The sequence below is a fragment of the Corylus avellana genome, chromosome ca3, assembly GCF_901000735.1.
Source record: "Corylus avellana chromosome ca3, CavTom2PMs-1.0".
Taxonomy (NCBI): Eukaryota; Viridiplantae; Streptophyta; class Magnoliopsida; order Fagales; family Betulaceae; genus Corylus; species Corylus avellana.
This window is the reverse complement of record NC_081543.1, coordinates 36,474,331-36,500,975: the sequence shown is the minus strand read 5'-3', so window position 1 is coordinate 36,500,975 and position 26,645 is coordinate 36,474,331. Positions and strand designations below refer to the sequence as shown.

The window sequence follows — 26,645 nt, the reverse complement described above, 5'->3', positions numbered from 1 at the left end:
AATTACCATTAAATTTTAGATGAATCATTATTGAATTTTGGATTCAATAGTGATTTTCGCCGCTAGAGTAAGCACTTGAAGCGCATGTAGAATTTCTCTTTTATCAAACCTCAATTTTGTCAATAGATTTGGAGTAACAAGATGACTAGGTAGCCAAATTTTGACACCAGCAGAAAGGTACTTTCATTTTTGCTAATCATGGTTAGCACAAATTTCCATTTTCTAATCAAGAAAAAAGGCTTTGCAGTTTGCATTTCAAAGTCTAATTGCAACTCTTACTTCCACGTTCAGTGCAGTGCATGCATCTTCCCCTTCACAGTGACTGACAGACTTCATCTTAGTTCGGGTACTGCAATATATACCTCTTCAGCTTGGTCACAAGCTAAGCCAATAAAGCAGATTTCGCCACCTAAAAGACATAAAATTCTTCGAGTACAGATAGTGTTATTTTAGCTTTTATCTCAAAGTAATTGATAATCTAGCACCCTTTTGATTTAAAAGATGGTAGAAATATATTACAGTATATTAAATTGTATTACAATGCTCTGTATTTATAGAGAGATTAGGAATGATAAAGATAAACCTACAAAAGAAACTAAATAAATCATAATATCCAATTATTCAAATCCTCAAAACGAGAGAGCAACAAGTATGGCTTGCCTGCAGCGTGCCTTGGCCTGTTCAAGCCTCTCACCCAATGTATCCTCCTTCACCGCAGCCTTAACCATAGCCAAATCCATCTCCATCAGTCTCAACACCCTAAACAACTCTGTGATCATCCTGTCCTCCACTTTTCCTTCATCTCTCAACACCTCTGCTTCCTCTCTCGCTCTCTCCGCCACAATTTCCCCTACTTTTGCCAGAAGCTCCGTCGACCCAAATTCTTTCCCCATCAGACCCTCCAACTTCTCCAGAAAGTCCGCTATGATATACCCTTTTGGCTTCTCCAAGTTTATCTCCTTGGTTCTCTTCCAACCGATCTCAAAGTTGCGTGGCTCGGGCTGTGCCAGGCCAGTTGTTGACTTCCGGTCGCGGATTATCTCAGATTTTCTTCGCTTTTCGATGGGAAAATTCTCTGGTTTGTTGAGGGTGCGATCAGAACCTGGAGGTGGGCATGGGAGGTCGGGCTGAGGGGTGGAGTTGTCAGAAGTAGTGCATTTGATGGAGGAGTGCTTTCTGTGTGGTGGGCTATGGATGAGCGAGTGTGATGGGTTTGGATGAAGAAGGAGCTGAAAGAGTGTGGAAGCCATGCCAGTGTGAAAATGGAACCAATTGGTGAAAAAGAAGATAAGGGGCGCCTATTTGGCTCCCGCTTATAGATAAATAGATAAAACAAAAGAACAAATATCTGCAAAGTAGTAAACACTCTTTCTAATATATATATATATATATATATATTAACAGGAGGTTAAAATTTATATTTTCAAAGTGATTAAACGTGTTTTAAGTAACTTTTTATCAAAAAAGTTAAATAGTAAATTTGAGAATCTACTTAAAATACGCCGGATGTAAAGTGAATATGATTAATAAATGTAAATAGTAACAAATGTAAAGAGTAATATTTTTTAAAAGTAATGCAAATTTCTTGTACATTGAGTTGTGGAAAAAATCTCAACTCTACTTCTAAAAGTGTTATGTGTTTTTTAATAAGTGAGAAGTACATGCACTTTTAATAATCTGTGCATCTCGAGTGCCTTTTTAATAGAATTAATAAGAAAGCATTTGCTTCTCAAATACTTTTTTAATAGCATTAATAAGAAAGCATGTGCTTCTTATATATTTAAAAGACACATGTCACTTTTAAAAGTTGATATGAGTTTCTTATAAATCGGTTTGTAAAAAATTTCTCATTCAAAAAAAAAGAACTCCTCACTTTAGTTTAATTATATTTTATTTTTCCAACTTCTTATAAATTAAACTAAATCAATTTGTTTTAATGAACTAATCAAATAACAGCATGTTATCATTCATTTGGCATAAAACTCTCCCTCCACAAAAATGTTATATAACAATTCATAAAAAGAAAAAATATTATAAAAAATGTTTTCCTTTAAAATAGATAGGTCAGAGAGTCTTTTAAGTTTTTTATTTTTTATTTTTTACATGTTCGCACGAGAGGGAAGAAGATTCGAACTAGTGGCTTCAGCTTTATTAATCGTGATTCCAGCCGATTGAGCTACCTCTTGGAGACCTTTAATGTCAACTTCTAATCTGCCTAAAAAAAAAAAAAGGTTAAGAAGTAGTAGTAGGATATAGTTCCTTTCTTAAATTAGATAAAAATAAATTTAAAATATGATAAATAATTTTACATTTATTTTTAAAATATATATGAAAATTACGTATTTTATTTGAATTTAATCTCATCAGTAGTCATCAGTCATCAGCCACTCTGATCTTCCTATTTGTTCCACGTAATACGAAAGTTAGCAGCGAAACCGAGTGGGTGGTGCGCTCAGATGGCAAAGTTTGCGTTAGGGAGCGAGCCAGTGGTGGGCTCGCTGGCGCTGTCGAAGAAGCGAGATTACAGAGTCACCAATCGACTTCAAGAAGGCAAGCGCCCCCTATACGCCGTCGTTTTCAACTTCATCGATTCCCGCTACTTCAACGTCTTCGCCACCGTCGGCGGCAATCGGGTCCGTTACTTTTTCTCCGTTCCTTTCCCGTGAAAAATGAAAAATTCACTAGAAACTATAATAGCTGTAAGCCTGTAAGGCTTTTAGTAACAAACACAGTTCACGTATTCGTTGATTAACCGATTTTCCTTTTTATGTTGATTTCACTCGATGAATCTAAGGTTCTGTTTGTCCACTAGGAAAATAGGTTTTCCAGGAAATGTTCAATTTCTCGCGCAAAGATATTTCTTTGGGTTTTAGTTCTTTTTGTGAAAAAAGTTTGATTAAAGATCAGTGTGCAAGTTTATGTGCTTCATATCATGCAAATGTCAGAGCTTTGATAAGAAATGAAAATATGTCTATATAAAGCTATATATTGCTGAATAGCACGAGGTGCAAAATTAGAGTTTTGTTAGTCAGTGCCTTGGAGCTTGAGCACTGATGATTAGGCTTAATGAACGATTGGTGTGTGCATTGTTCTATTTTAGTAATGTAAATTGTAGAAAGTAACATATGTGCTTTAGAAGAGCTTGGCTTGTGATTAAGGCCAATTTGGTCTGAGTTTGAGAGAAAATTAAGAGACAGGCTTGGTTAGTTGAGCTCGAGAAAGCTGCTTGTGCTTGGGGTGAGTTCAATGACACCCTGAGCATTGATTGGAGTGTTGGGCTTTTAGTCAATGAGTTTGTTATTGTGATTTGTTGCTAGTATATTTTGCTATTTTCTTTTTGGTTTCACCAGCATAGTTAAATATATGGATGGTTAAGGACTATGTCTGTGAGTATTATTGGTCTTCATGCTATTTTTTCTTACTTTATACAGAAATATAGGTGCAACTCATTGGTTGTAGTTAATATGCCTTGGAATTTATGAGAACTTATAAATTTCCCTCTCTTGATCATTTGGGTTGTGTTTTTAGAAAGCAAATATTAGGAGACAGTTTTAGTAATCCTGCACTGTTGTAATGCTTGTCGCACTTGCAAGGTGTCAAGTACTTCTTTCTTTAGTTCTATACTCTAAAATTGAGTCAATCAATGGTCTGGTGGTGCATAATTCAATGCTGATAAGCACTATAGATTCACACACTTCCTGAATAGCGTTGATAGATTATTTTCATTCTCAAATGTCTTATTTTTTTGGTGGAACAAACGAAAGTATCATATTCATTTCTTCCGTTGGAATTGTATTTCTTTATGTCTAAACAGGTGACTGTCTACCAATGTCTTGAAGGGGGTGTCATAGCTGTCTTGCAGTCTTATATTGATGAAGATGTATGTGAACACAGCTGCCATTTATTAATCCTTCTATTGAGTTATAGTTCATATGTAAAATCTATAGCTTTTTTGTGAAGAATATTTGCAAATTCAATGTATTTCGTAGATCAGAAGGATGAGTCTTTCTACACTGTGAGCTGGGCATGCAACATTGACGGAACTCCTTTCATAGTAGCTGGAGGAATCAATGGTTTAATCCGTGTCATTGATGCTGGCAGTGAGAAAATACACAAGGTTTCTTATCTCCTAATTTTGAGCTCTTATTTTCTTGGTAGTTGTAGTAGAAAAGTAATGGTAAAACTATAATGACTCAAGGAAAGTGTTAGCCGTATTTGCGTTATCACTCCCAAATGACTAGTTTATTTGAAGCTCCCTATAATCACTTATAAAGCATAGTTTCATCTAGAAATAAACCGATGTGGAACTTAGCACCCATTAATGCCTTTATAATCTGTTGGGCTATTCGTCTTTCTAATGTGGGCTTGGAGTGTTACAAAAACAATAGTAGCTGTTATAGTCTATTGGCAAGAGATGAACCCAAATTGGCTTTTCTTATGTGTCACACCCCATCTAGGGTGTAAACTTATGCTTTTCACGTTACCATTTTTTCATGTATATATATATAGTTAGTTAGTTAGTTAGTTAGTTAGTTAGTTAGTTAGTTCTAAATAAGTCGAAACTCTTAAAATACTTAATACTACATAGTTAAATGCATAATGCTGAAAGTATAGTGCTTTTAAATATTTCTTCTTTTGCCCTGTGACATGCTCATGTTGTGCAGAGTTTTGTTGGCCATGGGGATTCAGTAAATGAAATCAGGACTCAGCCCCTAAAACCATCACTTGTGGTGTCTGCAAGCAAAGTAATCATCATAACATTATTTGTCTTCGTACTTTTTGTTTTATTATGTCTCACTAATATTCAAGAGTGTCCAGGATGAATCAGTTCGGCTATGGAATGTTCATACCGGAATATGCATTTTGATATTTTCTGGAGCTGGGGGTCATCGTAATGAAGTCTTGAGTGTGGTAAGAGAAGATAAAAAAGAATTATGTGCCCACCCCCCTTCTTTTAATGTCATAAAGGGTGAAAAGCTTTGAGTTCTTTATTCACAACTCAATTTATAGCTTATGATGCAAGATAAGGATTTTAAATGATTATTCCTACATTATGTTGGTTACTGTAGGATTTCCATCCTTCGGACATATATCGCATTGCAAGCTGTGGCATGGACAACACAGTAAAGATCTGGTCAATGAAAGGTAGGACATCATTGTTGTTTTTCTTGTAACTTTTGTTTTAGAAAAGAAAACATTTATTGAACAAAATTGGAACATTGGACGGCCTGAATGGATATTTTTTGTTTAGTGAACAGTTTTACACCTCTAGTTGAATGGACGGGATGAAATAAAAACAGCATACGTATCACAGAATAAAAAGCACCGAAAAATGTAGACAAAGATCACAAATAATCTTAATACCTATCATATTGAGTGTGATCATCTATATAATGCATATTATCTTTTGTGAAGCCCATTAATGCTGCTCTGGGATGTAATGGGTGACACTGATCACATCCTTTGGAATGCCATACCTATCCTCTCCATGGGATTAAAGTGCTAAAAAGTGTTGGTTATTCCAAAAATGTTTTTAATTGAAAAGAGTGCAAAATTGTTGGACAAACTTGTTGAGAAGACAATGAGCACAGAACATGCTCTATTTGCACAGAAAGTTCTGCTTTGGGTATCATTGATTTTATTTATTCATGAAGAATTTATTGAACAACCAGTTAAATCATATTTCACTTTCGTCGTATTACTCGATCTGTTCAAACATTCTTACTCGACTAATTGAAAATTTTTACATGGTATGGTTAGGTTCTCATTTGGGAGTTGGCCTGCTTGATTCAATATTCAGGCAGGTCGGTTAGTTGTTTCTAATTTTAGCTGGTTAAACGCTTTATAGGTTTTAAATCTTTGTCTGGTAATTAACCCTGCTTCAGAGTTCTGGACATACGTAGAGAAATCATTCACATGGACAGATCTCCCTTCTAAGTTCCCTACAAAATATGTTCAGTTTCCTGTGAGTATCAGCCTATCTTCCATGTTACTGTTAAAAGTATTTCTGCCTTTTGTAGCTTAGTTCACCTTACTCTTTTCAGGTGTTCATAGCTTCAGTTCATTCAAACTACGTTGATTGTAATAGGTGGCTTGGTGATTTCATCCTCTCAAAGGTGAATTATTGTTTTATCCACTGTTTGTATGGCTTCTAATCTAAATCAAAGTTGATTTAAACTGAGGAAAAACCATACTCTATGGGATGAAACATTAGGATTTGAAATATTTGTTGCCTTTTCTAATTGACTAACTAAAATCAGCAAGTTAAGCTGCTTGCTGACAGTTGAGTTGGCTTGAACTGGAAATCTGCCTGGCAAATGTGCCTATAGAAAATAATAGGAATTATCATAACCTGGAGTTGCTTCTAGATGCCTTGTAGATATAATCTATGCTCATATTAATGTTATTATTTCGTTTCCAGAGTGTTGACAATGAAATTGTTTTATGGGAACCTAAAATGAAGGACCAGTCTCCTGGGGAGGTTAGAATTTCCTTATAACTAGTGCACTTCTAATTTGTCCGTCTCTAATCTATATCAGTTTATATTCATGGATATTTTTGTTGATTTTAATAATCCCAGTTCAGCTTTTTGCTGCTATGATCTTTTTAGGGTTCAGTTGACATCCTTCAGAAATATCCTGTTCCAGAGTGCGATATTTGGTTCATCAAGTTTTCATGTGATTTTCATTATAATGCAGCTGCTATAGGTAAAAGGCTAAGTGGACCCTCATTTTATGTTCCTTTTTTTTGGATATTTATATAAACACACAAACAAATGCTCATGGAATTTATTGTCAATAAAATACGATGTTGTATAAATACTTCTGAACTATCACAATATTGCTGATATAGTTCCTTATAATTGCATTCACGCGAGCACTGTATCTTCCAGCTTTTGCATATCTACTCGTGGTGATCTCATCCTACATTGTCTTTAATACCAGGGAATAGGGAAGGAAAGATCTTTGTTTGGGAACTGCAATCCAGCCCCCCTGTTCTTATTGCAAAGTTCGTTGGTTTTGCTTTTTTTGGTTGAAGTTTATGTTTAAAGTTGCAATTTCTGTGCAATATGAACGAGGTTTTCCTACTCTTTCACCTCTTTCAGGCTGTCTCATGCTCAATCAAAGTCTCCAATTAGACAAACTGCCGTGTCCTTTGATGGAAGGTGAACCCTTCATGCATTACTTTTAGCCTCAACATATTGTTATTTGAGATCTTATAAATGTACCGAATATTGAAACATGCAATTTCCCTTCTGTATGTGTACAGCATCATTCTCAGCTGCTGTGAAGATGGGACAATTTGGCGCTGGGATGCAGTGGCAACTTCTTGAGCATCTAAGTGGGTTTATTGGCAATGTTAGAAGATGCACATTTCGGTGCCCAATTTGGATTGGGTTAGGGTTATTATTCTAACCTTGTGGGGTTTAGAGTCTAAACTACCGTTGTTTAGAGAAATTGAGACCGGTGACCTTTACTTCAGCCAAGTTGTCACTTTGTTAAAAACCAAAAGTCATCCATATGCGAAATATATATTTCATTCTGAGCAGTTTTTGTAATTTTTTAAGTGTTTCTATTGCAAGGCCGCCAACGTGGGATTACCAGATGGCCCTGGAGGCCTATAGCAAGGGCGTCTATTAGCCTACTGTGGGGCTACCAAACAGTCCTAGTAGGCACCGCGAGGTCGCAAGACAAGCACTTTTGTGCGGTTCAAACGCTGATAAGTTCGTTGCATATTTCATATTTGTGCTCCTTAAACCGCTTAAATTGGCAGTACACAGTGGTCATGCTATCGATCTTTAGTAGCTTAATGGAAGACTACAAAATGAGGAAGCATTCATTGCACGTTGACCGTCACCATACTTTTGAGGTGCTTTAACGAAGAAACTGACGGGGTAAATGACTTAACGCCATATTCTCCATAATCTAAATTGATACAATATGGAATGGAAGTCATCCTTGAATACAAAATTTCTCATTAACACCATATTCTTCCAAATCTAAATTAATACAATATGCAAGTCATCCTTGAATACAAAATTTCTCATTACACAGAAGAGCAGCTTCCTTTTCAGCCTCGCATGGATTTCTATATATATGTTATATACAAAAAAGAATGGGGAACTATAATGATTGGGATTCCGTTTATCCCAGAATATAACAGCCTAAAATGGCACGCAGTAGGCCAAATTAAATTTGAGTCCGTAGCCGCATCACTAAACTTTGCATACTTTCAAGCTTCTGACTCAGTTGTTTAATGGTCTCAAGATGCTGTATGGAAGATTCTGAACCACCTACGTCGGTAATAAGATCAGCACATTTGGCCTGTGAATCTGAAACTGCATCCTCTAGGTAAGCCACCGTTGCTTCCAAAGAAGTTGTACGTGGGCTTTCATTGATCAGATTTGGTAATGGAGAGAACCCAATACTGCCACCACTACCACCACTGCTGAGCTTTGGGGAGAATATCTTGTCAATGCCATCACTTCCTGCAATTCATCAATCTATCAAATTCTGACCCTCATTGAGAAAGATGGAACACGCAACAAGGATATATATTTAATCGGTCCAACAAGGAACATACTAAGTAGCGAAGCATTATGGTCAAAAGAAAGCATAGGTCAGTATTTCAATTAAGTACTCAAATACAATGCAGCTCAATCCAAACGCATAGGTCATGGAGTTTCAATGGGTTGGACTGTCATGCACAGCAAGAAGAGAAGAGGGAGACCCACCCGCCACTCGGGGTTGGGAGTGTTGGGGGCTCCCTGAACAGCATATCCTGCTACTTCACGATGCAGAAGTCAACTATATATCATGTATGAATGCATCGCTATGATTCAACATTCTAAACCTCATTTTTTTTTTTTTTTTTTAAGAAATCGGATTTCATTTAAAATCAAAGGGCGCATCAAATATACACAAGATGTATACAAGAGAAAGGAAAAAAGATCAGATAAGGCATGGAAGCTAGAAAAATGGAAACAATAATAGGTTGGCATCCAATGGAAAAGGGAGTTGAAGAAGGGGCTATATTGAGCTGCATCTATTACTAACTGATTCTGCTGAATCACATAAATTCACTTAAGTGAACACACACACACTTTTTCTTCAAGTACTTTAATCAATTCTTTCTATGCTCTTCTCCTTTTAGACATTTTATCAAACTTCTATAACTATTGTAAAATCCAAAGGCTAAAGGTTAACACATTACAGTCCAAATGTTCAATTTCATTACTATTCCACTTGATTCTAACAGCCCGCATTGATCAAAATATAGAATCCTGATTCTAATAACCTCTATCTTGTACCAATTTGCAGTTTGCTTACAAAAAAACCATGAGCCTTCAAGGTGTTATATGCCCATAGCGTTCAGCATTCCAGTCCAAGACGTCGAGAATAATAAGAATTTATTCTAGTTGCAAAAAATGAAGTCTTAACAATATGTTTAACATACCAAGGTTACTTAGTTGATCCATTGCTGCCTGGCCAATAGAACCTTCCAGCTTCAGTAACCGCAAAATTCCAGCAGTTATTCGACCCATAGAGTCAACTTCAGACTTGCACAAAAAAGCAAGGTGTTGCAACTCATCCTTGGTAACAACTGCCTCAATCTGCAGGGTAAAAATCACCATAATACAAGACCTTCCTAAAACAAGAGGCAGCATGGATATGCTTGTAAAGTTAAGACTATATTACCGGTTGCTTAACAGAGAATTTCAAGTTTTCCACCTCCCACTTCCCTAGTTCATCATCAATGGAGTCCTCAGTTATCACCAGGCGAAGTTCAAGATTTATCCCTCCAAATGTCTCAGCAGTTTCTTTAATACCATTTGTGGGTAAGACAGATGGATGGATGCCCTTTAGACCCTGAGGCTTTAAAGTCTGTAAGCCTTCAACACCAACCTGCAAGCATCTCAAAATTTGAGATCATGAATAGTAAATTTCTAGAGCTAAATAAAGACAGCAATTTGAAGATAGTTCACAAAATAAAATTCGATTAAAGGATAAGGGTTGCACGCATGTTTGGGTAGGGTAATATTTAGGACAAACTATACCTAGTCATCAGCAAAGTAACCAACATAGCCCAGGCGAAGAATAGGCAGGATGAATATATTCATCTCACTACACAAACAAGGCTTCCAAATCAGGTTCAGTTTTTTGCTTATTTTATTCTACAAGCCAAATTTAACCATTCCCACTTTGGCAACCTGCAAGAAATACAAAGCTAGTCTGACAGAAAAAAACAGACTAATGGTTTTTAGTTAAATAAGATGTGCCTCAATTTAGATCAACTAAGTTGCGTCTCATCAACAAAGTATCTAAATTGAATGAGTGGTTGGGACAAGACAGAAGTTCTCTAGTGCTCCTATAACTGCACACCGACAGTGACCCAACTCCAAAATAGGAAAAGCAAAGAACCTAAGAATAACTCAAGATACCAAAGCAATAATTTGTATTCATGTTGGACAAATTCACCGTCAAAACAGTTTATTTATGTTCCATGTTTCATTAGCAGTGCTTACCAGCTTCTAAAACTAATGGAACAATTAAAGCCTTTGAACAAAATTTAAAAGCTAAATTAAAGGAGCAAAAGAGAGGAGAAAAATGCACATTCTCACCGTGACCAATTCCACAGGATATTTCTGAATTTCTTGCGACCTTCCTTTGACATTAAGTTCATGCTTTGGACTACTTTTTGCTTTCACCCGCAGACTCTGGAAAGTTGTATGCCAACACCTCTCTTCTCTACCTACACCTTCATGATTGTCAAACCACCACCTTTCTGCCATCTCCTGTGGTCCTTCTAGAGCAAATAACCAGTCCTTCAGTTCTATGGTGAGATCCACATCATCTGGCTTTCCCAACTGCAACGAGCTAATTTCTTTTGCATCTCCTGAATTTCCATCTGGTTAAAAAGGAAAGTTTAGAGAACTATAGGTAAAGTAAAAGATAAGGGACAGATGAGCAAATCAGTGTGCATGTATGCGGGTTCAACCAGTTAAACAATGTTACCAGATATAATATGTTACATACCCTCTTCCGGATCATCAACAATGAGAGATGATGTTTTAAAAAGTTTTGAAAATGGCCCTGCTCGTAAGTTTTCTAACCCTTTGGATAGCCCCTTCCCAGGACCACCATCAGGCCCAAGTATTCCAAACCGATGCAGCAAGGCTTCAGCATAGTTCATTCCTCCACCAAGGCGAACACCAGAAATACAAGCTGACACACTCAAACTATGGCATTCAATATCTTGTTCATCTAACGGAATCACATGTACCACGCTTATGTCAAGAAATGGAACTGCAAAAGCATTGCTGCTTGAATAATGGTCCATTTTGTTGTGTACCCAAAAGACAGCTCTTAATTGAGGGTATCCATTCCCACTAATCAAAGGACCATCTTCATCACAAGTTAACAACGTGCCATTTTGATGCACCAACTTTCCCTCAGTGTCTACACAGTCCACCTGTACACTCTCCCAACGTAAGGTTGATGAAACAGCAATGGCACCACCAAGGGTTCTGTGGGTAACTCTGATAAATAGATTATCCCCGAGAAACTGGACCAGGGGCATTCCCTGAACATTCTTTGCAGAAGACTCCAGAAATCTAAGCTGAAGATCCTTCACAGCTAAACTTACTGCGGTATCACTAGGAACCTTATCCATCAGCCTTCCACCAAACGATTTATTCCTACCTCTCTTTGGTCTATTATTTTTTCCAACAAGGGCTATCTTGTCACTCACTCTGCCAAAGAATGTATAGAGATCCAGTATAAAAAATAGCTGTTCCACTGAAGTGTTGGACAGATATTGTTGACAAGAAACCCCTACCCTGACAATACCCCCTGGAGGAGGAACATCTGCTAATGGGCTCCCATCAGCAGTTGCCATAGCTACTTCAATGCATGTGTCGTTCAGTTCAACACATCTCCACAAGCCTGAACTCCAGTCAAGAGAATTTTGAAGTCCACTTAAGCCAGTACATGTTTCTAGAGACAAACTAAGGAGTGATGTTTTAGCGGTCCATTTCTTCTGGCTAGCATCAATAGGTTGACCTTTCCAGAGACAGAAGCAAGCAGGATCCTTCTCCAGGTTCAATAGCCTTAGGTTTAGTGAAGGTGAATCTGAAAAGAACAAGCTCTCAATATGAAGCCTTGCTCCAGAAAATGAGCTCTGGATGTAACTGTCCCTGTCACTAACAGGATTATTCATTTTGCCCAGGTCCAAAGGAACAGTAAGATCTAATTCCTTCAGAGTGAAAACGAAGGAATTTACAGAAAAATCAGGTAAAACAGCACCAGGATTGACAACAACTCCATCAGCTAGAAAGGAAGATATCCTCAAACAGGATTCTTCTTGAAGATGAATCTGAATCAAGAATAGGAAGATACTACTAAGAAGCTTAAAAAGTTAATGTAAATGAGGTCATTCATAGAAAGCATTTGGTGCATACCATAAGAGGTTGACACTCTACAACTGTTTGTGAAGCAAAAGATGGTGGAACCGGAGAGGGTTTTATCTGTAGAGAATGGAGACATACTAAAGGAACACCATCAATTAATTGCCACTGCTGTTCTCCCAGAGGATATATTGGCGGGCAAAAATTCTTAGCTGGCCAAACAGACAAAGGAACAAAATCAACCTTATCTCACATATACTCAATCCTAGCAAAATATACAGACATTGAACTGAAACTGATGTTCTCAAAAATATAAAATAAATAAAACTGATACCAAATTCAGGAATGTGTAGAAGATCTTTTGAACCACTTTGCATTGATGGTTGCACTAAGGTGCATGGAGGGCGTGAAAAGGTATCCCTAAATTCCAGCCAGCCATGTAAGTTATATTTCAGTTACATAATAACATAAACTCAAGTCAATACATAAAAGGATAGATAAATTGAAAAGAAAAAAGCCTCATCCCAAACATTTAAGGACAGCATAAAAATCCTGTTAAGACATATTTCTGCTCTCTCAAACAAAATAATATAATTAAATAAATTGGTTTGAGTAAAGATACAGTAGAGGTCACAAGGAATAGATCATATCCACATCTAGTAAACCAAAAAATGCTCATCAAGGCGATCAACAAACTTTCCAGTTCTAAGTGTAAAACAGTGTTGCCTCTACTTCTATTTCTTCTTTTGTGGATTTTAAAAATTCTATAAATTTTTACATTGTAATTTCTAGGGGAACCTATAAGTAATAACTACTAAGTGACAAAGTCAAATTGATAAATTTGAGTGGTATTGTAACAGAAGAAAAAGAGAAATGAAAACACATGAATAAAAGCTAAAACTTCCAAAAAGCAAAGAACAAAAATGGAAAGTTAGATTCCGCAGACTCCATGGTAGCAACATTGAAACTCTTAGAAAACTACCAAGAACAGATATTCAGTAGGACAAAGTCTGTGAAACAAAAAGAAGCTAACCTTAAGAATAGTCCACCAATCATGACCTTAGACAAGTTATTGTCTTCTTCTCCATCAGAAACACTGGCCTGCGAGAAAAGCACATCTCAGATAAGGTCTTAAATTACTAAAAGTACAGATCTGCACAAAAACTAAGATATGCATGGGAAAATTTATGAAGGGGTCTCAAAGCTTAAAGCAGGAGAATGCAAGCTAAGTTTATGCAATAGTTAAATAAAGTACGAAGCCAATAGTAAACTTGCCACTAGAATTGATCAAACTAACAAGGAGCATCAGATTCCTGTCAAAAAATTATCTTTGAAAAAATAGACTCAAATAAACAATGAAGCTACGAAAATTTAAGAAAAATATTCTATCTAAGGACACAACAACCGTATTAGTTTTATATAGAGCCAGATACATAAAATGCAACTAATGTCAAATATCTTTTCTCTGTTCTTCAAGCAATAAATATCTTAACTATAGCATTATATGAGGTATCGTGAGCAAAACATATAAAGCACTGAAAAGACAAACTCAAGATTGCTCACTAAATTGCTTTGTTTACTTCAGAAATGATTGGTTTTTACCCACAAAACATATGGGATAAGAACGGTAAGATGATGTTATCAGAAATTTGAAGAATAATTTAGTGTCATTAACTACCCGTGAAAATAAGAGCGACTGCATCAAAAGTTCAAGCTGGAATTCTGCAAGTACAAGAACAGGAAAAAAGAAAAGGTCCTTCAGTAAAAAAACAAAAAAAAAAAAAAAAAGGTCTTAAACATTCCACTATACGTATGGAAAAACCTTTTAAAGGGCGGGAGAGAGAGAGAGAGAGACAGATATAGTAAGAAGGTATCAAAGTAATCGTCATATATTGGTTAATAAATTTGTGGAGAGGAGGGGAGACAAACCAGCATCTTTAATGCAGAGAAATATGTGGTCTACAACAATAGAGACTAGAGAGCGTCCCGCTGCTTCCGTAGATCTCTGCCAGGATTCCATGAGAGAGAGAGAGAGAACTTGATTGAGATCGGTATATGACAGGTTAGCAAGATAACATTTTACTGAAAGAATAAAAACTAAGGCAAGTTAAAACCTGTTGAGTCTTTGGATCAACGTCTCCTCTATTTAAACAGACATATAATCCCGTCAAGAAGCGTAGAAGAGCACGTAGTCCTGCTCACACAATGCTAAATTAACCCAATGCAATTTTTTTTGTTATGAATAAGGAAAAATCTAAATATCATTACCTGGTTCACTTAATGCAGGACAAACAGCTTCTGTAACGTGTAACTGGACCTCAAGCCCAAGTGGACTGTTCAGTTCAGTCCTTTGCACAGTAATCTGGCCATAAGAAATTAAGGATATAATTGATAATATGGACCTGATAAGAATCTAAATATATAAGAATCAACTTGAAATGACAGATTTTCATTACATAAGCTTCTCCTGATATTCCTTCTATAAAGCGCTCTCCCCCAAAGAAAACTCGCTTGGCACCATCATCATCTCTCTGGTTCCCCTCCTCTCGGGAGCAGGCTATATTAGCATCCATGAACATATCAGGATGAGGCAGGAGATCAATTGACAAAGATTCCCATTCAAGTTTCTGGTAAAGAAGAATTTAGAATCATTAGGTACTCATGTAAATACAAGCATTTTAACATCTTTCATTTATGAGAATAATGAAACACATGCACAAGCAGCAAATTTCTCATGGTCCATCTTATCCAAAAAAAAAAAAAAAAAGAGCAAATCCCCCCACCCCTCTCCCGCCCTAAAAAACAATTATTAAAAAAACCCCACAAAATACAAACAATGATGCATATATCAATATAGGTATTAATGAAAATCAGTATATTACTTTGAACACATATATGTACTTTTTGTTAATGAAGAAGTCCCGCGCTTCTTTAAGATTTACAACCTGTTAAGAAAATGTTGTTAAATTAGCTGTTGTACAGAAGAAAGTACTCTATCGACCATCTCACAAGCATAACCAGCAAATTACCTGCCAATTTTCATTTGTGGTATACAGCAAAAGATTGCGTATAGTGATAGCTGCCAAAGGTGATGCCCTGGGGATGGTTTAACATATACATATACGAGAAAAGGTTTACATAGGCATTCTGATACATTAGAATATGTTGATTCAAACAAAAAAAAAAAAAAAAAACACTAGACAAACAGATGTTAAACAAACAATATGTAAAGGCCTCAAGAACCTACCAAGCTGCTCCTCCTTGGCCTTGAGCACAACCACGAGTTTCAAGTAGAAGATTGACAGTGCCAATCTCTAAAGTCATTCCATCTGCAATCTGATAATCATATAAGGTGAATTGTCTTTCAAATTCAATGTTTGCATTTGTGTGCATGTAAGAAATGACAAGCCCAAGCAATGGGGAGCTATATCAAGCTGGAAACCAGCATAAAACCTTTACAGGCACCATAATGGATTATCGGTCCTCAAATCAAGTTGTGTGTGCTCCTGACCTTATTGTTTAAGATGTGTGAGTCAATAAAAGTTGAGAGTACAAAGAGAGAAGGAGGAAAAAGGGCATGGACAGAAGTCGTAAAGGAGGATCTAAGATATCTCGTGTTTAAAATCGATAAATGACTGTCTGCAAGCTGAAATGGTGCAGTAGAAGATTAATATAACAAATTGAGTAGCACTTAGACTTGGTTCAAGTGAAGTGCTGGGGTGAGCTGAGGATAGGACTTAGGTTTGATGATTTATGCCTCAAATCCATGACATTGGAATTGTTGAAGCTTAAGTATCAAATAGATAAATTTAACTTTAGACAAGGTAGAGGAGCACCTTATCAGCAAATCCATAACCACTTCCCTTCACAGAGCTAACTGATGTCGGGGTACTGCAAGTGATGAAAGAAGAACCCATCAGTTTTAACTAACAGCACAAGCATCACACTACTTCAAAAATTACCACAACTTAATCTAATCTTGAATATAATCTTTAAGCAAGAAAGCAAGTAATAATACCCGTTCGGACTCCTAGATGCCTCCAAATCAGAGTTCTCCTCTAGAACCAAATCAAGCCGATCAATTTGCACAACAATTGGCTCATAATTTACATTACTTACCGATGGCAACTACAAAAAAACACAAATCAAACTCAATTAGACAATAAAATATTAAAACAAAACCAAATCCAGTCTAATTTGCTGAAAAACTAATTGAAGTCTTATGCATCCTTTAATTCACTGAATTATTAGAAACAATCTGACAATTTGCACTTCTAAATTTCCTCTATTATCTATTGAAATTCTTACAATCTTCAAGATAGTAAACAGTGAACTGTAATAAATGTAACTCATTTTCCACCCATTTTCCCAGCGATTCTTAATAGCCAAACAGAGTACATTAAATAATCATCAATTATCATTAAATTTTTTTTTTTTTTAACAAAAAAAAAAGGATCGAGAGCTATTAGTTACCAACCATTATCTCCAATTTCCCGACCTTCGCCTTCGTCACATTCAGCGCCGGCGGAAACCCGACGCTCGAATGCAAAGCGTCGCCGTCTATATCTGCGCCAAATTTCGAAGCAGAATTCCACAATTAAACCCTAATCCAATCACATATTCCACCAAAAATTCAACCAAATTAACCACAGTAATCACGAAACTTACCCAAATTGGAGAGCTGTACGGTCCGGCCCTGCAACTTGAACTGATCTCTGGAGAATGACTTCAACCAGTACTTGAGCGTGTACTCCAACGCGCGCGCCAGTATCGACTCCATTTTCGTCTTCCAGAAGCTCCGAGTAATCTCCGGAAACGGGTCGGATCCAATTCGCGGATATGATCGGAAATGCAGGAAATCCTTAGTCGGGTTCGGATTGCGAGGTTCGGGTCGGCGCGAACATTGAGAGGAGCCAGTTGGGGGGGTATGAGGTTTGGTTTGTGAAGTGGAATTTCAGGTGGGGGAATGCGGGTGGTGGTGAAGGTGGTGGGTTGCTGCGTGCGATATGAGAGGTTCGTACATGTGGCACGTGCGAATGGGGGAAGTGCCTCGGATCCAGGGGGCTCTGAGGAAGTGTCAGAGGGTGGATTTGTCGGTATGGTTTCGTGCTTGGGAAAAGTGGAAATTGCAAGAGCCACACTCACTCCATGTGAGTGACAATGAGGCAAGGCAAATGAGCCATGACCCAACATTAAAAATAGTATAAATGCTATTGATATTGATTTTTTTTTTTTTTTTTGGTTCTAATTTGGGTGGCAAATGGCAACATGCATGGCCTTTTCTTTTGTTGTTTTTTTTTTTTTTTTAGTGGACTCGGCTTAATAACAGCATATATGCCGTAGTTTAATTAATGGTTAAGATTGAATCTCTCAAAAAATTTCTTCATTTTCTCTCTCTTATTAAAAACTTCTAAAATTAAGTCAACTTTAAGATTCAATCTTAATCATTGATTAAACTACAACATATAAACTAGATCATTGATTAAACTTCTAAAAATAACAGCATGTAAACTAAATATTTTTTAGTGTAAAAATAGATGTTATTGATTCATTGACTCACACAAATGTGTATTTAATAACTTCTAAGAATAATTATTGAGGAATTTGCCCAACCAATTACAATCAAATTTAATTATGGGAAAAATATAAAAAAGCCCCCTTAAACTATCAGTCGTTTTCGATTTAGCCCCCTAATGTTTTAAAAGTGATAAAGTAGCCCACCAAACTACCAAACTATTACATTTTGGCCACTCTGTTAGTCAAAACCGTCAGTTTGGACAGAAACTGCAAAACGACGTCATTTTGTTAGGGGCTACTTTATCACTTTCTGAACATTAGAAGGCTAAAATGAAAACGACTAGTAGTTTGGAGGGTTTTTTTATATTTTTCCCAAAAAAATTTTTTTATCATAAAATAGCATTGTAGTAACTTACCCATAGCAAAACGACGTCGTTTTGCAGTTTCCGTCCAAACTGACGGTTTTAACTAACGGAGTGGCCAAAATGCAATAGTTTGATAGTTTGGGAGGCTACTTTATCACTTTTTGAATATTATGGGCTAAATCGAAAACGGCTGATAGTTTGGAGAGCTTTTTATATTTTTCCCTTTAATTATGAAAACCACCAAAACCGAGGCCCAAGAGAGTGATAAGGGGGAGAGAAGTCCAGCAGGCATTGCAGCAAAGTTGTTTGGTGCTGTAAAGATGAAGGTATGAGCTGGATCGTCCAAATACGTGTAGAAGCGAAAGGACAGGAGTGGGGTTGGGGTTTGTGTTCCAAGATGAATTATCAATTGGAAAGGAATCGGCATGCTTCCTCCAAGAGCCGAAATTCTCTGCTTCAAGGCGTGTGTTGGTTTGTCTTCTACGTTGCTTTACAAAGATGTGCACGTAATTCAATGTATTGGCTGCCCGCTGATTGCGTTGAGCCTACATGGGCTTAGGTAACTTGACCATCTATATTCGTCTAAGCCCAAGAAATTGAGATGGGTGTAGAAGTACGGGTAGAAAACACTATGAAGCTTGAGTTAGACCTTATTTACTATTTAGGTGTGTGTTTAAAAAGTCTAAAGGTGTATTTAATACTTAAAAAAATTAATTTTAAAAAAAAATTCCGTTTAATTAAAAACATTGAAAGTGCTTTTAAAATTTCGTTTAATTAAAAACATTGAAAGTGCTTTTAAAGGTCTAGAAAGCAAAAAAAAAAAAAAAAAAAATTAACTTAAAAGCTCTATTTCTCAAATACAATCTCAAACATGTTCTTAGTATGGTGAAAATATATTTTCATTTAGGATCTCATTACTATATATGATATATCCATAGAGCAGGTGACTGTCTATCAGTGATCCCTCGAAGTGGGCTGGCTTGTCGGGCAGTTGATCTACCTTGAAGGTGGATAGACCTTCTTAGAGCATGTTTATGATTGCGTTGAAAAATAAAGCTTTTAAATTTTTTTTTTTTAAAAAAAAATAGCTTTTGAGAAAAAACTTCCATTTTTAAGTTTTTTTTTCAAAAGTATGTTTTAACCACTTTTAGAGTGAAAAAATCAAAAAAGTACTTTTAAAAAGTTTTACCAAACATGTCAACTTTTTGTTTGACACAACTTTTTAGATACTAAAAGTAAAGTCCTCAATAAGTAGCTTAATCGGCTGGGACTACGCTTAATGAAGTGGAGGTCACTAGTTCGAATCTCCCTCCCCTTCTTGTGTGGCATGTCAAAAAAATTAAAAAAATAAAAAATAAAAATACTAAAAGTAACACAATTTCAAATACACGGTATACACCTGTGAAGCAACAGGCTGCGTTGGATTGGAGTGGGCCCCTTGAAGATCTTTAGTAAATGGTATCACTATGTATAAACCCAAATGCAGATTGGCCCCTTTAAGCTCAGGCCAATCTGCAAACTGATTGGGATTGATGGGATGTGAATGTAATTGGCTATTTAGGGCCCAGCCCAGCTCATGTATTAGCCCATGAATGAGTAAATTATTGGGGGACAAGACCTTACTTACACACTTGATTGGGCACATAAAAAAGGTAAAACACATGTTATAGATTATCATTTTTCCTTATTATTATTATTATTATTATTTTGTGGCCAGACCTAATTGGAAAAAGTAACACATTATTATGTGGCAAAGATTCAACACGTTATAAAGAGAATAAAGAAAAAAAGGTATACATTGAACTAAACCACATGTGATTTGTCAATGCTAGTAGAATTAACTGATTTGATGTCAACTTTTAGCCGTCGGCATAACCCCCGGCCAACATATTCCAAATCATGTCACAAATGTGGATTACAAAAATGTCACTTCACTTCTATATATCGGATTGAAACAGTGAAATCCAGGCAATCTTTAAAGAAAAAGTTGTGAAGTTCACCTGTTTTGAGCTATAATACAAAACCCGCCAATTCAAATAGATGAGCCCTATAATTGCATAAATCACAATTCGTATTAGTTTAGGTTGCAAGAAAAAGAAAGAGATCTCTTGCTTTTAAGTTGGATTGAAAACTTATTGGATCGAGAGTAACTAAAAGTTTTTTTTTTTTTTTAGAGTAAATTTAAAAACTCAACTTTTATATAATATTTATACAATTGAGATGATGTGGAATGACAGTAAACCATTAGATTTATGAAAAAATTGATCAAATAATTTATGAACATTTCACATCAGCCTAATTATATAAAAGCCCTATAAGAATTAGTTATTACCATTGCTTTGTATGCATGACTTTCTTTCCTTGTTTAGTGGCGATTTAATTAATTGGTTTCAAAACAAAGGCTTTACTTGACAACTTTTGTCTTTTATCTTTTCAAAATAAAATTATTAACGAACAATTTAAAATACAAACATTTAAAACTACTTTCATTTTTATATTATATTAAAATACTTTAAAAAGAAAAGAAAAAATAATCACTATCTAAGAATTGTTAATAGAGCCAAAACTTTACTAATTAGTTACTCAATTGAAATTTATTGCTGAAAGTTTTTAAAAAGATTTTACATTCTTCTAGTATTTTCTCAAAATACTTAGCCAACGTTTTTAAGGGATAGCTCAATCGGCTGGAGATCACGCTTCATAAAGTGAATGTCACTAGTTCGAATCTTCCTCCTTTTTTGTATGAACATGTTAAAAAAAAAAAAAAACGCTTAGCTGTGACATGTTTAATCTATTTTTAGGTCAATTTTAATTAAAAAAATAAATAAATTGTCAGTTAAATATGCTAAAGAAGTGCAAAATTGCAAAAAAAATTTTTTGTTTTCCTTCTAAAAAACTATGTATGGGTCATGCACTAGTAATTTTGGTACTGACACGTGAGGCGCACGTGTTGGGTTGGTAAATCGACAAGCATGTCTAGCCGATCCGCACAACTTGCGTACTTCGTGGTTTCCACGACCGTGACTGACGCAATCCGTCCTAAACCCCAAGTACAGAACTTTCACGAAAAAACAACGGCGTCCACTCGCGCTCTTGTCCTTGTAACGCACGCGCGACCAAGTTCCTTCTTCCTACTTCCTACGCCAGAGACACAGGCTTCATGCCTTGAAATGGGTTCATTGTGGTCCGGCCCCCCCCCCTTTTTTTTTTTTTTTGAAAAAAAAAAGATTAATCTAGCTAAAGCTATCAATTAATATAATTGATAAAATTTATTAACATCCAATTAAAGTAGAAACCATTATCTTGGCCCACTCTAAATGCTAGTCTCTCTCAGATTTCCTTCTTTTTAAACCTAATGATATCTAGCTAAGTGGTGGTCAACTTTCTCAAAATTGATAGATAACCGCATTAATTAACGCAGAAAATAAAGGACTAAGAAAATGAAAACTCATACCTATATATATATATGTTGACCCTGCTTTGGTTTGAACATTATTATTCTCATGAATTTTTTGCTCATGTCTAGACCTTTGAGTTGTGAATGTAAACGTGACTTTGTCTTTCGGGTCGAGGAAAAGACTACAAAAATGAAAACTCATACCTATATATATATGTTGACCCCGCTTTGGTTTGAATATTATTATCCTCTTGAATTTCTTGCTCAGGTCTAGATCTTTGGGTTGTGAATATAAACGTTATTTTGTCTTTTGGGTCAAGGATGATAAGTTTTGGCTTGGGATTCTTTACCCTCAATGCCGAGGAATAAGAGCTACTTATGGTGCAGATCTCAAATCTGCTGTTTAATTTAAAAATTAGTTATAGGTTAACGGATTTTGTATGAGTCTGGAATGTAATACGTTATTTTTTACGCTTGTAACCTCGTAGCTTCGGCTATGATTGCTTCAAAGTTTTGCTATGGTTGTTTGAGCTTTATGCTCGTTTATTAATGAATAAGATTGAACTATTTTTTTTTAAAAAAATATATATATATTAAAAAAATTATAATTATTGTTTTTTTTTTGTGTTCTCTTAGTATTTTTTTAGTTTTACGTAAATATTATTTTTTTAAAAAGCAGAAAAAACAAACTTATCCCACCAATCCCTTAAAAAAAAAAAACCAGCCTTAAAAAGCATTCTTCTATTTTGGTTCGCTGGAAGAGATTTGATTATGTTTTATTAAAATTAGCTCATAATAATTTTGCTGACCAAAAAAACACATGCCCTATTCCAACCACAAAAACAAGAGATAATAATTAAATAATTAAGAGTAACCCTGGGTTGACAGAGACACTTCGAAAATGCCAAACTAGGTCGTAATGGCACCGACTCGTCCCTTGTAAGCTTTGGTCAGACTCTTTTTATCGTCTCCAAGCAATTCTCCTTCTTACCATCTCGTGATAATTAAAACTATTTTATGGCCATCCATTACTACTACCACAGTACCACTCCTTTTTTTATTGACGGTCAAAGATTATAAAAAATCCAACAACAAAAAATCACATACACTTGAAGATATGTTTGGATAATAATTTTGTCAAGTATTTTTTATTTTATTTTGATTTGAAATAGTGTTTTAATATGATATAAAGGTAAGAAGTGTTTTTATTTTTATGGTCTATATTTGAAAAAGTGTTTTATATTTGAGAATTGTTTATTGATAATTTTCAAAAAGTGATTTTTTTTTAAAAAAAAAATTTGAAAATAAAATATGTATTATTTTCAAGTATATAAATGCTTAAGAATTATATTTTTATTCCATAATTATAAAAATATGTTAACATAGTGGTTTCAATCAGTTTTTATTTTTTAAAAAATTATTGATTCAAAAGTTGATTGATATTATTGCATCAATATTGTATAATAGTTATAAAATAAAAATATAATTTTTAGCATTTCAAATATTATAATTTAATTAAGCAAGAATACGTAAGTTTGTAATCTTTTATTGTACAAAATGTATACCGGAGAGTCGTGAGAAAACCTTTCTTATCATATGATCATGGCCGTATGGAAGAGCTAGCATTGTTTGGTGTTGATAAAAACGAAGACTTTTACAACCAACCTCTAAAAAAATAACATGTGATAATCAAATATTTTTTTAATAACATGTAATTTTTACATGTTTAAAGAACTTGTACTTTGGTTACATCCTGAAATTATTGTTCTTGTTGTTGTCAAACAATAATTATTTTCTAATGACAGATTAAGAGCACCCATAGGGATTATAACCATTGACTTTTAGAATAGAGTGGAGGTGTCAAGGTGGGCTAAAATAATTTAAAGGGTTTCAAATAATTTGTGCATGATCCTTGACCTCAATGCTTATCTACCTAACTTTGTTGCTTTGGTGTAGCTAACCCAAACTGCCCCATGCCTATATATATATATATATATATGTCTCGGAAGGACAAAAATTTGTTACAAATTGGTTTGTAGTTAATTTATACAAACTCATATAATAAAGTGACATGTTTTTTTAGTAACACGTGCGTTTCACATACTTTTTTAATAGTTATGGGACACATGTCACTTTATTAAATAAGTTTATATAAATTAGGTACAAACCAATTTGTAGCAAATTTATATCCGTCTCAGAGGCCAGATTCACAAAACAAGTCAAGGACAGAGTTTGTTGCATGCATCCATCCATCACATGATGAGAACATGGCATGTGGAGAAAGGAAGATGGAGAAGATTTGCACTGCCCCCAAATGATTGATGATGAGGAGCTTGGATTTGTTTCTTTTGATTTGGTAATGAATTTGTTTGGTCGTGAAAATGGAAGGTGAAAAAAAAAGGTATGCTTCCAAATTTGGAAAGCAATGAAGAAGGCACAAAAATTGTTGAAAGGGACCATTGGGTGCTATTGCTATTGCTCTTATAGAATATAGGATGATCAATTATGCTAGGCTATCCTCACCAAATTAATTACCCGAATCATGCTATTTATAGTTCTAGATATGTTAATCATTTGTTATATATCATTGGCAGCTACATTTAGGGTGGCATGTTTTCTATTTAAGTTTGCAATGAAATTAATAGCAGGGAAAATTATATTTTACACCCCTAAAGTTTGTGGCGATTTGCAATTCGACCTCCAAAGTTTTAATTTTGGCAATCCACCCTCCCAAAGTTTCAAATTTTTGCAATTTGACCAATTGTATCAAAAACTTTCTATATTGCCCATAATTTTTTATTTTTTATAAAAAATTAAAAAAATTCGGTGTGGCCGTAGCCACTCCTTTGGCCATCTGGCTATTTTTGCACCCCCAAATTTGTTTGTTTTATAAAAAAAAAAAAAAGGGTAATATGAAAATTTTTGGATAATATTGATCGAATTGTAAAAAATTGAAACTTTAGAAGTCGAATTGCAAACCGTCCTAAACTTTGATGAGATAAAGTATACTTTTTTCTTAATAGTAAGAATTTAAGCCAAAAGAGGCATTAATTATTTCCCACAATGTTTTCTATTTTATTTCAATTTCAAGGCATTATTAATATATTATGCATTCCGAAGATCATAATTTAGTGGAGTTCTTTATCTTTTTTCTTCGAGAAATGTTTTGTTTTGTTTTTTTTTAGAAGGGAAATGTGCACTTCAAAACTTCGAGGACGGTCATAAAGTCAACTTACTCGCTTTATTCTAAATAATTTATTCATTTGCGCTCATAAAAATAATAATTTAATTTGATGTTTTATCATGTTCAACAAATATTTCTAAGTGTTTTAAAGTCCATTGTAGTAAATAAAAAAGTATGAGGGCCTAAAATTCACGAAAGTCATGAATTATATATATAACTAGAATTTAAAAATAAAAAATAAAAACCCTCACTCCCATTCTACTGGGCCCATGTGCCCATCAGCTATTGTTAAAAAATAAATAAATAAATAAAATTCAAAGGTTGATGAGCATACCACATTAGTTGTAGTGGGATGAGAATGACATGAAATTGTTGTTTTTAGCAAATTCTATATACTAGACCCTTATCTAATTGGACTGATATGATAATGTTCATCATCCTTTAGATTTTTTTTTGTTTCTTTTAATAACGACGAATGGACATTGCCACTTTGAAATAGGGTGAGATGTAGGTATACTATCTCTCTCTTTAGATTAAATATGCACAAATTGATGTGGGAAAATTCAAGGAGTTGTATTCACATTTTAGATAAAATGGAACGATAGTTAATCAGACGTGAACGCTCTAACACTTGGGCCACGTTTGATATGCAGAATAACCCTTAGAATGCAATGAGTATTCTTTTCTTTGGTTGCACACTAGGACTTGGAATAGCCATTTTCCACTATTCCTTGAATAAAATAGGTTTTGCAAAAAGCCAAGGATTTTTTTAAAAACCATTTTTTTGTAACCCTTAAAAGAGAAAAAGAAGAAAAAAAAAAAAACCCAACAAAATTTCAAATCAAAATTTTATATAGATGGTCAGCCACCCAGATAGAACATCGGGGATGGTCACGCACCACTCAAGTCCTTGGCAATGCAAGACTACCCCCATGGCTTGGGGTGGTCGCGGTATTTATTTTGCATTTTCCAATTATTATTATTTTTGTTTATAACTTTTGAGTATTTTATAAATTTTGATTAATTTCAATGAGTGAATAATTTGTTGTCATCAAATTAAAGAATATGAATGGCCATTCTATTCTAACTTCTTATATTCATAATAATAAGAATGATGATTCCGTATACAGAACGTGACCTAAATATTTATCCACCCGAATTTGTTTGGTTATCCGGTCTTTACAAATTGAATAAAAAATGATCATTCAAAAATCATTTTACAGTTGTGTGATCAAAGTAAACTAAATGAGAAAAATGAATAAGATTAATAAAATTGCATTAAAACCATTAAAGAGTTATTGAAACTTATTTGAATCAAATGACTTTCCCATCTGAATTTGATTTCAAGGGGTCTTCAAACGGGGCCGTTATTAAAAATCACTAATTGCTTATGACGGTTGCGGTTAACAGTTTTAGGAGTAGGAAAAAACGGTTAATATAAATATTTTATATTTTATAACCGCCTATCCTTATATATAATAATATAAATATTTTATATTAGTAAGAAATAAAATATAATATTCAAAACGACGTACTTTTGGTGTTAAACACCAATACGACATCATTTTGGAGGAAAACCTTGGCTCAAAATGTTTAAAATAAGCCTAAAACACTTAAAAAACCCCAAAACCCATATAAAAAAACAGTTATAAAATTACTGGTTATTAGATTGAATATTTGCTAACCGCCTAGGCGGTTATTAAAAATCGATAACCGCCCAAAACGGTTGTAGTTATAGTCAATAACCGCCGGTTATAATCGCTTTAACACTCCTAA

At 34.9% G+C, this 26,645-nt stretch overlaps 3 protein-coding genes across 3 annotated transcripts; 1 reads left to right on the top strand and 2 right to left on the bottom strand.

Annotated features, from left to right (window-relative positions):
• Positions 1-470: 470 nt before the first annotated feature.
• Positions 471-1,319, bottom strand: LOC132175903 (protein CHLORORESPIRATORY REDUCTION 41, chloroplastic-like). Its single transcript, XM_059587992.1, has one exon. The coding sequence runs from the start codon at positions 1,248-1,250 to the stop codon at positions 630-632; it is 621 nt and encodes a 206-aa protein (XP_059443975.1). The 5' UTR covers positions 1,251-1,319; the 3' UTR covers positions 471-629.
• Positions 1,320-2,380: 1,061 nt separating this feature from the next.
• Positions 2,381-7,548, top strand: LOC132173804 (polycomb group protein FIE1). Its single transcript, XM_059585411.1, has 13 exons — positions 2,381-2,633; positions 3,815-3,880; positions 3,995-4,117; positions 4,665-4,745; positions 4,819-4,911; positions 5,070-5,145; positions 5,886-5,965; positions 6,045-6,116; positions 6,422-6,481; positions 6,611-6,707; positions 6,945-7,008; positions 7,106-7,165; positions 7,270-7,548. The coding sequence occupies exons 1-13, from the start codon at positions 2,457-2,459 to the stop codon at positions 7,331-7,333; spliced, it is 1,113 nt and encodes a 370-aa protein (XP_059441394.1). The 5' UTR covers positions 2,381-2,456; the 3' UTR covers positions 7,334-7,548.
• A 395-nt stretch (positions 7,549-7,943) lies between these two features.
• LOC132173801 (uncharacterized) lies at positions 7,944-17,567 on the bottom strand. The gene is made up of 20 exons (XM_059585408.1): positions 17,075-17,567; positions 16,884-16,972; positions 16,425-16,534; positions 16,243-16,297; positions 15,654-15,742; positions 15,436-15,502; positions 15,289-15,351; positions 14,863-15,033; positions 14,675-14,768; positions 14,521-14,600; positions 14,336-14,411; positions 14,085-14,128; positions 13,440-13,507; positions 12,741-12,826; positions 12,461-12,618; positions 11,037-12,375; positions 10,622-10,908; positions 9,699-9,905; positions 9,457-9,613; positions 7,944-8,488 (listed from the first exon to the last, which is right to left on the bottom strand). Exons 1-20 carry the CDS (start codon positions 17,184-17,186, stop codon positions 8,190-8,192), a joined length of 3,651 nt encoding a protein of 1,216 aa, XP_059441391.1. The 5' UTR covers positions 17,187-17,567; the 3' UTR covers positions 7,944-8,189.
• Positions 17,568-26,645: the final 9,078 nt, after the last annotated feature.

What these genes read in the sequence shown, in the direction of transcription:
- LOC132175903 (XM_059587992.1), bottom strand. Translation starts at nt 1,250, where the DNA reads ATGGCTTCCACACTCTTTCAGCTCCTTCTTCATCCAAACCCATCACAC.
- LOC132173804 (XM_059585411.1), top strand. Translation starts at nt 2,457, where the DNA reads ATGGCAAAGTTTGCGTTAGGGAGCGAGCCAGTGGTGGGCTCGCTGGCG. An exon ending in GCAGTGAGAAAATACACAAG is followed by an intron (nt 4,118 to 4,664) that starts GTTTCTTATCTC and finishes CATGTTGTGCAG; the next exon opens with AGTTTTGTTGGCCATGGGGA. An exon ending in GTGATTTCATCCTCTCAAAG is followed by an intron (nt 6,117 to 6,421) that starts GTGAATTATTGT and finishes TTTCGTTTCCAG; the next exon opens with AGTGTTGACAATGAAATTGT.
- LOC132173801 (XM_059585408.1), bottom strand. Translation starts at nt 17,186, where the DNA reads ATGGAGTCGATACTGGCGCGCGCGTTGGAGTACACGCTCAAGTACTGG. An exon ending in CCACAAATGAAAATTGGCAG is followed by an intron (nt 15,352 to 15,435) that starts GTAATTTGCTGG and finishes TTTTCTTAACAG; the next exon opens with GTTGTAAATCTTAAAGAAGC. An exon ending in GGATCAACTAAGTAACCTTG is followed by an intron (nt 8,489 to 9,456) that starts GTATGTTAAACA and finishes GATGAATTGCAG; the next exon opens with GAAGTGATGGCATTGACAAG.